This window comes from Buteo buteo, chromosome 16, assembly GCF_964188355.1.
Source record: "Buteo buteo chromosome 16, bButBut1.hap1.1, whole genome shotgun sequence".
NCBI classification, from domain to species: domain Eukaryota; kingdom Metazoa; phylum Chordata; class Aves; order Accipitriformes; family Accipitridae; genus Buteo; species Buteo buteo.
In genome coordinates, this window is record NC_134186.1 from 6581160 (window position 1) to 6595617 (window position 14458).

Sequence of the window (14458 nt, forward strand, 5' to 3'; positions counted from 1 at the left end):
CATTTTCTCTTGTCCTATCTCCAGCCACCTGACAGAAGAGACCAACACCCACCTCACTACAACCCCTTTTCAGGTAGTTGTAGAGAGCGATAAGGTCTCCCCTCAGCCTCCTCTTTTCTAGACTAAACAGCCCCGGTTCCCTCAGCCGCTCCTCATAAGACTTGTGCTCCATGCCCCACACCAACTTGATTGCCCTCCTCTGAACACACTCCAGCACCTCCATGTCTTTCCTGCAGTGAGAGGTCCAAAACTGAACACAGTATTCGAGGTGCAGCCTCACCAGTGCCGAGTACAGGGGAACAACCACCTCCCTGCTCCTGCTGGCCACGCTATTTCTGATACAGGCTAGGATGCGATTGGCCTTCTTGGCCACCTGGGCACACTGCTGGCTCGTATTCAGCCGGCTGTCAACCAGCACCCCCAGGTCTTTCTCTGCCGCGCAGCTTTCCAGCCACTCTTCCCCAAGCCTGTAGCGCTGCGTGGGGTTGCCATGACCGAAGTGCAGGACCCGGCACTTGGCCTTGTTGAACTTCATACGATTGGCCTCAGCCCATCGATCCAGCCTGTCCAGATCTCTCTGTAGAGCCTCCCTACCCTCAAGCAGATTGACCCTGCCTCCCAACTTGGTGTCATCTGCAAACTTGCTGAGGGTGCACTCAATCCCCTCATCCAAATCATCAATAAAGATATTAAACATAACAGGGCCCAACACCGAGACCTGGGGAACACCACTTGTGACCCGCTGCCAACTGGATTTCACCCCATTCACCACAACCCTCTGGGCTCGTCCATCCAGCCAGTTTTTCACCCAGTGAAGAGTGCACCCATCCAGGCCACGAGACGCCAGTTTCTCAAGGAGTATGCCATGAGAGACAGTGTCAAAGGCCTTGCTGAAGTCAAGGAAGATAACATCCACAGCCTTTCCCTCATCCACTAGGCGGGTCACCTGGTCATAGAAGGAGATCAGGTTGGTCAAGCAGGACCTGCCCTTCGTAAAACCATGCTAACTGGGCCCGATTCCCTTCTTATCCTGGACTTGCCATGTGAGTGCTTCGGTGGGATCTTACCAATAACTACAATGAAACAGCTCCTTGTTCAAGAGCAATACACAGAGGCTGGAAGCTCCTGAAGCTCTTAGGGACACTAGAGTAGAACAAAGGGGGCAAAAACCCCAAAGAAGGGACAGGAGTCCTGCAAGATGTTGGCACCAATCAGTTCTGCATCCTCAGCCAGAACAAACTTCAAAAAGGGGGGTCTACAAACCCTGTGGAAACATCCTATCATGCTAACACCATGCTGTCCATCCAATGCACCCTGCATTGATATATGACAGCAAACCAGCACTGTATACAGTACATGGAGGTTGTATGAAAGTGATAGCTGTGGTGTGATTCTGTCTCTGAACATATCAACCATATTTCCTTAAAAGTGTCTGGGATATGTCAGGAAAAATCTGCATCCAGGGAGGACAAAGTGCACAGACTGTTTCCTGGGGACTCCAAGGCAGACATGTTACTCGGACTCACACCACAGCCATAACAACTGAGCGTTTCCTATTTTGAAATGGTAAGTCATCTTCTCAGTGCTTGCTGGGACACTTGAGACAGATGTTAACCTGAAAGAATTACTGACTGGGGGTGGGGGGGGGGGGAGGACAATGAAAGGCTGAGTCAAAAAGAAAACAGGGGAAGAAACACAAAGGCTGCTGTCTGAAAACAAAGCACTTCTTAAGCAAGCTTCCAGGGGACTTTTATAAGGCCCTCAAATTGCTCTGCAACACAGGAGTTCCCAGTATGAGAAATACCAGAACAATAGGGAAAAAAAAAGAAGATGAAAAGATGGCTCTGTGAGAAAGCAGGAGGAGAAGACGTCTCTGCTGCTCTCCCCTACGAAGGCCTAAGCGCAGAGGCGCCAGGCAGCACCCGCCCAGCCGAGGGGACCCCATGCTCCCTCCCCGGGGCTGGGAAGGGCAGGAGCCAGCCAGCCTGGAGACACCCCCGCCAGCATCACTGTCCCAACCTGTCACCCTGTGCAGCCCGCTGCTGTGGTGTGCCACCAGACACCCAGGGAGACACAGCCCTACAGCCCTCCCAGTCGGTCACAGCTAACTGGTTATCAACTCCCCAGCCAGTTTTCCCCAAAAATCTCTAATAAATTTAATTCCCACATGCGTGTATCAGCTTCCTCACACCGATCCTGCCTTTTAAATTACAGGCTGACTACAGTATGGGACAGCTCTCTCCCAAGCAGCTCCTGCAAGAATATCATAACTAATTATTTTAATGTTATCTGCTGCAAATCCATTCCAAACTGGGAAAACCCAGAGCCGGACACATTCAGCCCCAGGGTGCAGCATGGTAAGTGTTTCTATTGACCATGCTAGCTACATACACAAGGGCTGGCAAAAACTGGTTGTGGGACTACATGAACCAAGGTGAAGTGTAACCTGGCCAAAATTAAATTTTATAATTTAAAAAAATGTATTTAGCAATTTATAATTCTATAATTTTGATCAATAGTGGGGAAGAAGAGGACACCTGTTGCCTTTAGCACCCAAAAGTGCATATTTATTTACAGTTGCTTTAACCTAGCTATGCACAGTTGCATATGTTGCATACACCTTTGAGTTTAAAGCATGCATTTAGCTCAGCCTTCCTCCTCCAGTAGTTCTTTTCGTAAGAACTGGCTGCATGGTTATTTCAGGTATTCGTGATTGCCCAGACGTTTTACAAGGTCACTTTACAACACCAGAAAAAAACCTAGCTTGATAAATACACACCATTTTTCACAGCTATGAGCTTTCAGAAAGCCTGAAGAGCCAGAGCTGAATCTTTGCACACATCACCAACCCAACAAATGACTGACTTGCACGTCCATGTGACATGACAAAGTCAAACCCACAACTCACACTGCGTTTAACCATAGATTTGCTGATTGCATGTCAGATTTAATGCCAACTGCTTAGGTCTGTACGTAACCCTGAAATAAAAGTTATTTGAAGTGACTGTCCCAGGTTATCTTCCTCCATGTAACACAGTGGTAGGACGTGGTTCTAAACCCAACTGCTCTAATTGCCCTTTTTGCAAACAATACGTTTGGGTGTTCCCATCTGTCCTTTCATTTTTAGATATTTACAAATACTCCTCATCCTTTTTATCACAAACCACTTCTGATATCACTCCAAATAGAAAAGGAATCACCCTCAAGCTTCTTACAAGGAAAAACAATGCCTGTGCTGTTTTTATAATATTAAATCTTATTTTACAACCAAAGGAAACTACAGCTACATTTAACACTGTTTACCATTACAGGTGAAAGAGAAACTTTAAAAAAATAAAATTATCTTTTACAGATTTCAAGGTGAAAACCACACAAATGCAGAGCTATTCTACATGAGATTATTTTTTGTGTGTACCAAGCAGAGTCAGCCACAGAGGAAACCTGGCTACAAGGAGAGGAATATTTTGTCAAGATGGGAAGACCCATGCTAACTGCTCTGGGTTACCATTTATGTAAATGGTAACTCCACTTCTTTCCAGAGTTTGTTCTCAAACAGATTAACCTTTCTCTGATCCAGTTTTTAAGATTCATTCTTTTGTTTGCCTGCAGGGGCAACAGACTTTTTTTAGTGCCAGATTTGGAATCTGGTTAGTCTTCAGCATTAATTTATTGTAGCTATTTAACTGTCAGCCTAAGGACTGTACAGCTGCATAAATAAAGCTAAAAACCCTTCGAATTCTATTACAGCTCTGAACAAGGAAACATAGTAAATCTAAACTTGATCTCAAAAAATCATATTTATTACTATTCCATGCTAACCTTTAGCCAGCATCAAATTTATCACACATGCATGTAATAAACATGATCAATATAGTATTTGATGAGTGTGTGTATATGTATGGAAAATGTTCTGATAACCAAAAGTTTTGCTAAATCCAGACAGAGATGTGACAGAACCAAAACAAGGTGATTTTTTAAGCAAATACTAACTTATCTGGTGCAGATGCAATGAATAACCTATCTTGTTTCTTTATGAGGCCTGGAAATGAACACTTCAGGAAGTTCAGATGAGAACTGCGTTATTATTTAGTATTTGCTTTATTTATTTTAAAGATTTACTTTATTATATGTAAGAGCTCTGGGTTAACGAGAAGCTCTTCCAGAAGATGTAGTTTGCATAAAGTAATGTATCTTACCAAGATTAAGAAAGCCTCTCCCATGCACTAATGCGCTTTTGATAAGGCCACATTGATGGGAAAATTTCAAAAGCAAACTCACAAAATCCTCAGCTAAAAGCTAAGTACTGCTCCAGACAACATTGCATATTTTGGTTAAAAGATGAAACTGTATTCTAAGCTCATTAATTTATTATTGAAAACTTAATGGCTATTTTAAAACATTTGACAAGTTTAAGGATCAGCCCTACATATCTATTTTATTCAAGGATAACAAACAATTGGTGCTGTTACCAAGGTCTGCTGCAAGAAAGCCAGTTTGTTTTTCAAACACTTGGAAATGTTGTTATCTGTAATGTAGAGATGAGGAAACAAGGAGGCAATAAACAAACTTTCCTGCTTAACAGCTGAGCTACTGCAAGAGACAAACATGTAACATAGGCGCTACAACTCCTGCTTCAGCGTTTCACCTACTTTTTCTGCAAAAGCAGGGACCCTGCCACAGGATTAAGAGCAGCAACCAGGCAGCAGGTACCTCACCTACCCAGCAGTGGGGTGTTCACATCTCTGCACCAAGGGACAGCAGAGCAGTAACCTGCAGTGCCAGGACAGCGGCATCGTGGCTCTTACCCAGGTTTAAACTTGAAGATGATCCATGTGAAGATAAGGAAGGCGGTGGAGTCTGAGAGTGGCCAGGTCCTTGGCTGGGCAGAGGCATTCCCACAGGTCCAGGAGAGGAGGAAAAGCCAAGGCCATTATAAAAACTGTGTCCTATAGGTGTCAAACTGCTGGATGTCCTCTTGTACAGGTCACTGCTCCCTGTAAGGGAGTCTCGGCGGGAGCCACTGCCCGTGTTGGAGTTAGCAACTGTAAAGAGGAAGAGAGTATAATTGGGTGATGTCAACAAGCTGCCCGAGACAACTGGATAGCTGGAGAGCCAGTACAACGGCACCTATTAACAACTGCATTGCACCAGGCTGTTGTTTTCCTAAGGGTGTTGCATGTGCCTAAATGAAATGCATTAATTAAAACCATGTTGTTAATGATCAAGCAGAAATCCCTGATTTAAAAAATTAGATTGAATCCTGCCTTTGCATGTATAGTTTTGTAGGTTTTGTACCAATAGAACACATTGAGAAATACAGCTCCAAAACTCTACAAGCAGAAAGATCAAGAAGATAAAAATCTACCTAAGGGAAGTGACAGAATGAAATGAAGTGAACTCATTGGCTTTTGGACACAAACACTTGCGCTTTGCTTCTGAACCTTCAGAAGAAGGTTTGCACACTTCAAAGCTCTTTTCCCCTAAGCATATCACTTAGTTTAACAGAAGATATTAGATTGCCCTACAAGCATTGCCTCGTATTTATTCTTTGGCCATTAGAGCTAAAACAAATCCAACATGAGATTTTATCTATTCATGTTTACTTAAGAGCATGTACAGCTTCGTGTACATTTACTTGAAATCCTTGTGCTCACCTTTCATTATATTAGAAAACAGCTGCTGTTTGCACCAAGCTTTATTGAGATAGAAATCAGAATTCAATTTAACACATAAACCCAACATATTTTCAAAGAGTTGTCTTGATACTCAAATACAAACTCTTTAAATGCACTGTCAACTTGAGGAAAAAAAAAATCAATTTTGTATTAAAATCTAGTTTAATAAATAGTGAAATTGTTAACTGTAATGAACTAATCATTTTTCATGACTGCACAGAAGTTCTAGAAGCAACAGCCTCACATTTTTATTCATTGATTGAGGGCAAACAAGTCTGTGCATCGTGGCACTGAGCAAACTATTAATTGAATTCAATTAGTTAAACAAACTGAAATGAAAGGAGCAAATGCTGTGTTCACCTGAATCCAAGATGGTTCAAATTCTCAGACTGGGTTTAAGAAAAATATTTAGAATAACTTTTATATAAAACTGTGATTTGATGCAGTGACAGTATGCCCCTCAGTCTTTTCTGATGAAGCAGGTTCAAAAGGCATGTTTTAACTTGCCCTTCATGCTGATGAAAGCAGGAAAGTTCAGGACATAATTACTACCTCTGAGACTAAGCAGTAATTAAAACAATTGTTCTACTTCAAAAAAACCCAAACCCAAGGAAGAAAATCCCAACCCACAGACATCTTTCTGATTTGGTTTTATTCTGAAAAGAGATCTTTGTCTCCAACCACCTGACAAACAAATCAAAACAAACCATCTACATAGCATTTCTTGCAAGCACAATAAGTGACTTTTTTTGGTGTACAATAGAAACAATTCCCAGAATAAAACATGGAAACCACCTCAGATCAGCTATTTTAAAATCATTAAGTTACTCAGCCATTATTCTGTGGTAAGAGCACATGGATGGATACCACTCTGGACCCAGTTCCTGTTAGTCCAGTATCTCCACCAAGCACATGCAGGTAAAGGCAAGGAAATCCAAAGCTGTTTAAAAACTTAAACCGTATCAACAAGGGGACACCTGATAATACATATTACAAAACAAATTCACTACTTTGGTACTTCTAATTATATCATCTACTACAAGAATTTTCACCAGAAAGCACTGCAGATTTTGAAAGCCAAAGTAGTCCCTAAAGGAAAATTTCCATTTAACCTCAAAAGGATGAAAAGGAGGGCTCAGCAGCTTGGTGCACCAGCGCCAGCTCCAGCGTCTCGCAGGCCAACTAGCTGCATTGGGAGCTATCTGCTTCTCTCCTTTTTCCCCATGAAGAAGCTGCTGTTCTTACCTGCTGTCCCAAATCCTCCCAGCGCAGACCCCAGTGTGGCACCAAGAGAGCTGCTGCTTCCGAATCCCAGGGAAGTGTTGGCAGGCTGGGCAGAGCCCTGAGAAAAGAGTGAGCTGCTCTGGGAATTGCTGCTGAGAGAGTTGTTGCCGTAAAATGAGCTGGATGCCAAGTTGTTGGTGGGCTGCTGCTGGGGCTGGGGTTGGGGCTGCTGAGTTCCTAGAGGGCGAAATGGTCCGTTTGTTGTTCCTGCCAGGCCACCCGCTGCACCGTTGGCTGAAGCTGCAGCTGCTGCAACCGCTGAAGAGAAAGTAATTGGAAGCATAGACTGAAAATATTCATTTTCGTAGCTGTTTTGGAAGTTAAAACTTAGCAGGATCCTTTTATTTACTATAGATTTTTTTTCTTTCCTCTCAGGATGAAAATCGCCCTTTCGCATCAAACTCTGCATAAAGTCTCTTGACTTTGTATCTGAGCTCCAGAAGTCTTGCACAGAGCCACTGAATACCAACATTGCCTAGTTACTATTACTGCTGCTTGTATTACATAGATGAAACACACAAAAGTGTTCCCTTTCTCCCAAGATCTAAGATTCAAACCAATACAGCCACACACTTAGCAATATCCAATTAAGAAACACAAGTTTTGAAATATGCAAAATTGTCCTTTAGCACACGAAACGCAATCCTGCGGTGCTAAAAACATCAAAACCAAGTACTTTTGTTTTTCAGCCAGTTCCAAAGTAAAAGAAAAAGCAAAATAAACAAGAGCTACAAGGAAACAATTAAAAGGCCCATTTCGTAATCTGTTACTAACGCTGGCAAAGACTGCTTACACGCACAGATTCTGGCTGAAAAAATCCTTTTGAAGCCTTGAACTCCCAAAGAACCCTAATAAAACTCGAAACAACTCATGGCAAAGGCCAGGCACGTAACATTTTACGCAAGGTGATCATTTGGGAATTCAACACAGGCTAAAACCTTTTATTACGTGGGAAACTAGATGCCAGCAGACAAATTTAAATAACTGTCGTGAAACTCTGCAAAATTATTAATAGAGTTTATGCGACGCTACCTCTGAGGCTGTTCTGGAGGCTCAGCCCACAGTGAGCACAGAGGATGTTCTCAACAACAATCCCCGCAATGGATCTCAGTGAGGGCAAGTGTGTCATCATTGCCAGCAAAGCCTGGAGGATTTCATTTCCACCCTCTGCCAGGGATGGAGCCAATTTTCACTTGACGGCCTGGGGACTCACCTGCTTGCGCCGCAGAGGAGCTGATAATGACTGGAGCAGGGGCTACCAGACGGACAGGGGCCCCCAGCCCGTTCCTGGCCCCTGCATTCACCACTAGAGCACCTGTTTGGTCATAGTAAGCAGCAGGAGCCAGCACTGGGTAACCTGAAGAGGCAAATTACAGGTGCACAGGTAAGGTAACAAGCAACACAACACACGGCAGATCAATTGTCTTCAGACAAGTACAGTGCAAAAGGATTTTTAAAGGATAATCTGAATGGAAAAAGAAAAAGCAACAATAGTTCTGCTTCTCCTGGAAAAAAAAAAATCTGTATTAACAGTCTACGACTTGACACTGGTAAGACTTTCAGGTAGAGAAGGCATTTCCCCTCCCCCCCAAACTACTACACTAGCATTGCCCTCTGTGTAAATTCAGTTATATGGATAAACAAAGGTCTTAAAATACTTATAAGGAAAAAGAAATAGCACTTTTGTATGACATGTGCTGGGATTTTTCATATATGTGAACACACTGCACTTCCAACTCTCCCACTGTATGCTGAAGTTGTTCAATGTGCACACACATGTCAACGAGACATGGAACTTAAAGTTATGTATTTTTGAAGGTATGTATCATAAAGCATACTTTAACATACCTAAATAAAAACTCATAAATCAAATATGTTGGTGATACACAAAGCAAAAGACTTTCAGTAGTATATAGCTATTTAGCTACCTTGCTATGTAATTGTACAGTTAAATAAAACTTTGAAGAAAAAGTGCATGGTTCTTCAAGGTGGGGTCACAAACAGAATGCTTTCTGTGATTATTTGCTTTGCAAATATAACATCCAAGCCCCCAATAATGCAGATTTAAGGAAATTTGCAGATTGCTTGGAAACATGCATGTTATAGTTCATTCTGTAACTTAATACAGCAACATTCTTAAATAATAGAAAAACCCTGTGTAACAACCATGTGACACTTCCAGTGAGGAGACCTGGGGTTGAAATAATCCTGTTATCTTATATTTGACCAGTGGGACATACTTGCATGTTATTCAGAGAAATACTTACGTTTGCCCTTTGCCATTACAATAATATTCTGTATAACTGAATGTCAAAAGCATTTGTACCACACAGCCTCATGGATCAGAGCTAAAATTCATACAGTAGCTTCTCTCTTGTAGAATTACAAATTACAATAAAACCCTGCTTCCTTTTATCCATTTTCTTTTCTTGTTTTTAAGCCACTAGTATTTGCCTGGAAGAAATTATGAAGGGGAAGTCCTTATCCTGTTAAAGTCAAGCACCTGGCAGGGATAGAAAGACAAGGCTAATGAATGGGACTAAGATACCTCTGAGGTTTTAAAATAAAGATCACATAAGCTAGCATGATCCACAGAAAAAACTGAAAGCAACTTCCAATAGGGGCCATCAATTCTTTTGAGTATGCAAGCAACTAATGCACCCATACAGCAATACAGTTGATGACATTTGTTTTCATCTGTGGAATGGGGACCTAAACCTTGATTTAACTTAAATGCTGCATAGGTAGTTAGGTTCACCATCTAACAGCCTCTCAAAAGTGCCTTCTACACCCACAGATTAAACCAGAAAACAATAAAAAAAACCCCACTGCTGAATGCCAGCCAAATGTGACACCATGCAGAGACACAAGATATAATTTTCTTAGATATCCTTGGGCACTGGAGAAATTGCAGCTCCCTCGGAGCCCCTACCTGGCATCCCCGCTGCTAGCCCTTGTCCAAAGGCAAGAGCAGAATTGACAGCTGCAGCAGCCACCAGCGGATCAGTCTGCTGTCCCTGCTGGTTCTGATTTGGGGTCAAAGGACGCTGACTGGCCCCTCCGCGGAGAACCTGGAAAAGACAGAGGAACATCGATCTGTTTATTTTGGGACCCAGAAGCAAGCTGCAATCACCAGACACTTGCAAGAGCATCAGCAGCAGTCTAGTTGAAGTTCTTGCACAACTAGTGTGTGACAACCCCTCCCCTTTACTCAGGACAGAGCTGCCTTCACCACAAGCTTTGTCACTACTACCATGGGTAAATGCAGAAGACCCAATTTAAATAATACATCCCCTCTCAGACTTGCTGAGCATAATCTGGAAGCGCTTCATCATCTGACCTCTTTCATTTCTTGATATACCTTCAATACTCATCCTTGTTAGAATTGTTTGCAAGCTATCTGCCCCATCCCAGGCAACATTTGGTCTCTGCCACAGAAGCACCACTGAAAGCCCACTTGAGCAGAAACTTAAAAAGCCCGACTTAAGAGCTGGTGCTGATGACACAAGGTGACATGGGTTTTTCCAAGCTGCCAGCCCCCGTAGAAAACAGCGACCCAGTGACATGACACTTACTCATCAGAAACAATGACCAAAGATCACACACCATCTTTTATATGTAGCTCTTGTGGTTTAAGCACATGTTGCTCTCAAAAGGGAAGATGGCAAACTGACCTTTCCTGTAATTACCTGTGACAGGCTTTGTTTGCAAAAGCCTTTTACTCAAAGTGGTGATGCAAGAGTCTGCACCCATGAGCGAGGTCAGGTTATTAAAAAAGCCATCCTTTGGTACTCAGCATGCCTTGTTGCAAAAGGTAACATTGTGCGTGTCACCTGATAAAGTTATTGAAAGGAAAAAATGACTTTGTGCATTGAGAGACTGGAAGAGGATCCTGAAGTTAACTGATTTAGACATGCATCCCAGAGTTTGCTATCGCTGTGAAAGCCTGAATGTGAACTCTTCAGCCTAGGGAGTCTCACAAGTTGCAGCTGCTCAGTAAGCACGCATTGTGCAAGGGTGCTGTACCAAATATACGCGTTGGATGGCAGGCTACAGGAAGTGAAATAATAGCTTATTTCTAAAAAACGCCAACAAGAAGTCATAAGCATCACAAATCAACTGTCCATAATCATTGCTCTAGCTTTCCAAAATGTTTGCCTCAGTACTTTTCAGAAAAATTTCATTAAAAAAAAAAATACACACTGTATCCCCTTACAGATGTAAGGTTTGCATTAAAAACAATACCCATGATTCCCACTCATGCCTGCTGCATGGCTATAAAAGGAATGAAAAATACTATAAAGGCTACTGATGATTGATATTTTTTATTTTAATAGCCTAAGACTTTGCAGAAGCATTTTAGCACACACCTTCCTTATAGGGAAAGGTTCCCAGTTTGAATGCCAAAGCATAAATGGCTTTTACACACTCTTAATGCCGTTTTACCTGTGCGCACGGGTGCATGCAGGAGGTCTGTTCAACATGCTCCTGTCTGTGACCTGCCAGGTGGGGAGGTTTGATGATTAACTTTGCAGGAGCAAAGTGTTCTCCTCCTGATCACTGGTCCAGAATCATTGTTGTGAAACATCACTGCTTTTATTATCTGAAAAGGCCTTATAATACTACCAAACACTGTTTTTTGTTTTCAAAGCAGCTAATAAATTCAACTGCCAATTGCTATCTTCTATAACTGCAATCTCAAACACACGAGGACCAGAAAGGAAGGCTTTGTGTTACTATGAGAAAGGAGCCACCTCACTTTTCGGTAGGATAGCAAACCCATTTTGCTTCCAAGCAGGAAGTAACATGGGAGAGAGACTGACAAAACTGTATAAAGCCAACATCAGCCAAGGACCAGTGCTTAAGCAAATACTAGACAAATTATCTGGGGTTGTGCCAGAGAGCTGGCCAGGTAACAGACGCCCGAGTCCAGTGCTTGACACCCATCCTACGGGCCCTTTGGAGGTCTGAAAGGAGAAAAGTAAAGTATATCCAAACACATGTCCAAGGGGAATAAGAACCAAAACAAGGGTGGTTGGATGCCTCTCATCCTTCTAGTATTTCACTAATTACGCAGGTTCAGCAACCATCAGTTTAGTTTAAAAGTTTGGATTATTTTTTTTTTTAAATAGCAAACTAACAATTTGCACTCCCATACAACTTCATAAAACATTTAGGATGGCTTTTCGTTATAGTAAAGGAAGAAAATTATTGTTCCCTATTAATTCTCATACTAGCCTATCAGTTTCCACCTTCTGCTCCAGCAGTTGCTAGATTCACATTTGTGTCATCTGCATCAGAGGTACAACTATGATTAAATACCAGACCTTTAAAATGCTTATTTTACCTAACTGAAGTTAGGAAAATTAACGCAGTTAAATTCCAAGTGTTTATGTGGGGAAACAAACAACAAAACTGAACAAGAAATTACATAGTGATTCATCACAAAGATGCATAACAATTTTCGACAAAAGTACAGGCTGTATAATCCAATATGCTGTCACTGTCAAGGGATTAAGACAGAAGAGGTGGATGGTGCAAACCCCAGCAAGCACACCTCATTTACAAAATATGTAAGGAAAAAGTTCCCCTTATCAGTCCCCAGCATGCCCTCCTCATTGTTTGTTTTTTTAAAAAGCAAATACCATTTAAACAACAGATACCTGTCTCATTATTCATCTCTAACACACTTAAAGAGATCCTTCACTAACTTGATTAATTTTGTCCCTTTAGGTGTCAAATTCTCCAAATTTTTGTGTAGACTAAAGCAAAACAGCTGCAGTTTGCCTTATAAAAATAGCAAACTCAATGTTTTCTTTTTGCACTCATCTTTTGTCTTCAAGTCCTCACATGGATAGCAAACTAATTCATTTTGCTATTATTTTGACCCTTTTAAAGCTAGTCTTCACCACAAAAAGCATCCTATACTGGACAGCGCCCTGAAGATAAGAACACACTTCCTGACATTTAGTATTTGACACACATTATCATCCCCTCCATGGCCTTCAAGTTGCAGTGATGGGCACAAAAACAGACTGCAAGATGATAATTTCCACTCGCACGCCAATGGCATGTGTTTGCTACTGTGTGGCTCAGCAGTGTTCATAAACTTATTAATTTTTTTCCAAAGCATTAACACGCAATAATTCACCACCACAAACGTACGTGCGCTATCCTCCATGTGCTTGATGCATAAATGATGTAACAGAATGCATAGATGTTTCTTCTTTTTTCAAGAGAGGTCAAAGGCTCTCTTCCTCAATTACAACTGAGTGTCAGGAGCGGTCATTGAAAAAAACCATCAGAATTCTTCAAAGCCGCTGTGTTCCCTGTAAATGACTTGACGTGCAAAGCATCCCACCCCTTACCTGTTGTTGGCCCTGCTGGGTTTGCTGAGTAGTCTGCTGATTTGCTGAATTAGTTGCAGCAGCAGCTGCAGCAGCTTGCTGCTGGAAGAGACTGGCAGGATAAACTCCCCAGGGCGTAACTCCATAGTACTGGTGAGGAACAACTGCCGGACCTAAAATGTGAAGGGAATCAGTGAGCTTCTGTAGCGTGACAAGCATTACACAGCAAACTGTCACCAAAAATACCTGCTTGTCATATTTGGTTTAACAAATCCTATTTCAAGGTGATCTGCTTTAAATCCTTTGCAAATACGGAGGGATTCTGGCATTTGTGTTATTCATTTTTAAAAAGCTTAGAAGTCAGACCTGAAATTTCATCTTTACTTGCTTTTACCTTATTGGATAAGGTCAAATTCTGCTACCAGTGATCCTGCTGAAATTCTATGTTTTTATTTTTGTGCCCTAATTTTTTAGTGAAGGAACAAAACTTTATCTCTAACCAAAAGAGAAGGAAACTTGTTTAAGCACAGAGATATACAAGTCTCTTCTGATCTCAGCTGACATTCACAGCTCAGTAACATCTGTCATTTAGCTCCCCAATAAATTAAAAACTCTATGCAGTTGGATAGCATAAATTCTCAAGTGTTTAAAATGTTATTTTTCTAGCCACTCAGATCTACTTCACACTTGCAAACCACTATAAAAGGCTGTATGATCCTGTATCTTTTTACATTCCCTCCTCCTCAAACTTAAGAGGCTTTAAAAAAAAAAAAAAAAAATCTTGGAGGGTACCAGAAAAAGCATAACTTTTGAAGATTCATTGTGTTTTATCAAGTCTCGGGACACCGCACACTTAATGTGGCGATAGCAGAATAGCAGCCTATATCCTTAAATAATTCTAGTTGGCATAACGCTGGGGAAGCAGCAAGTACTCTGTGCTGAACAGTGGAGTCCCTCCCACCAAATAACAGTTATGTGAATCCAATAATATTTTTTAATATGTCTGTTCTATATCTTTTGGAAAGGTCAGCAGAAAAGTAGAAGTATTTCCTTTGCTTTTCAAATACATCACCTATCCCACGGGTTCCCTCCCCTCAGTAGGAGTAACTTATGGCACGCTAGCCTTTTTAAGGTAGAGTGCCACAGTCATAT

General features: G+C 41.8%; 1 protein-coding gene across 11 annotated transcripts in view; it reads right to left on the reverse strand.

Annotated features, from left to right (window-relative positions):
• The window catches only part of PUM1 (pumilio RNA binding family member 1), a 79324-nt gene that overhangs the window by 15055 nt on the left and 49811 nt on the right, over nucleotides 1-14458 (reverse strand). For all 11 annotated transcript variants that reach the window (XR_012653120.1, XM_075047693.1, XM_075047685.1 and 8 more), the window contains 5 exons: nucleotides 13328-13479; nucleotides 9892-10030; nucleotides 8173-8316; nucleotides 6921-7217; nucleotides 4806-5042 (listed from right to left, as the gene is read on the reverse strand). Coding sequence is in view for 10 of the 11 variants with exons in the window: in XM_075047693.1 (XP_074903794.1) it covers nucleotides 4806-5042; nucleotides 6921-7217; nucleotides 8173-8316; nucleotides 9892-10030; nucleotides 13328-13479 (969 nt within the window). In the remaining variant the exon portion in view is untranslated. The remainder of the gene's footprint in view (nucleotides 1-4805; nucleotides 5043-6920; nucleotides 7218-8172; nucleotides 8317-9891; nucleotides 10031-13327; nucleotides 13480-14458) is intronic.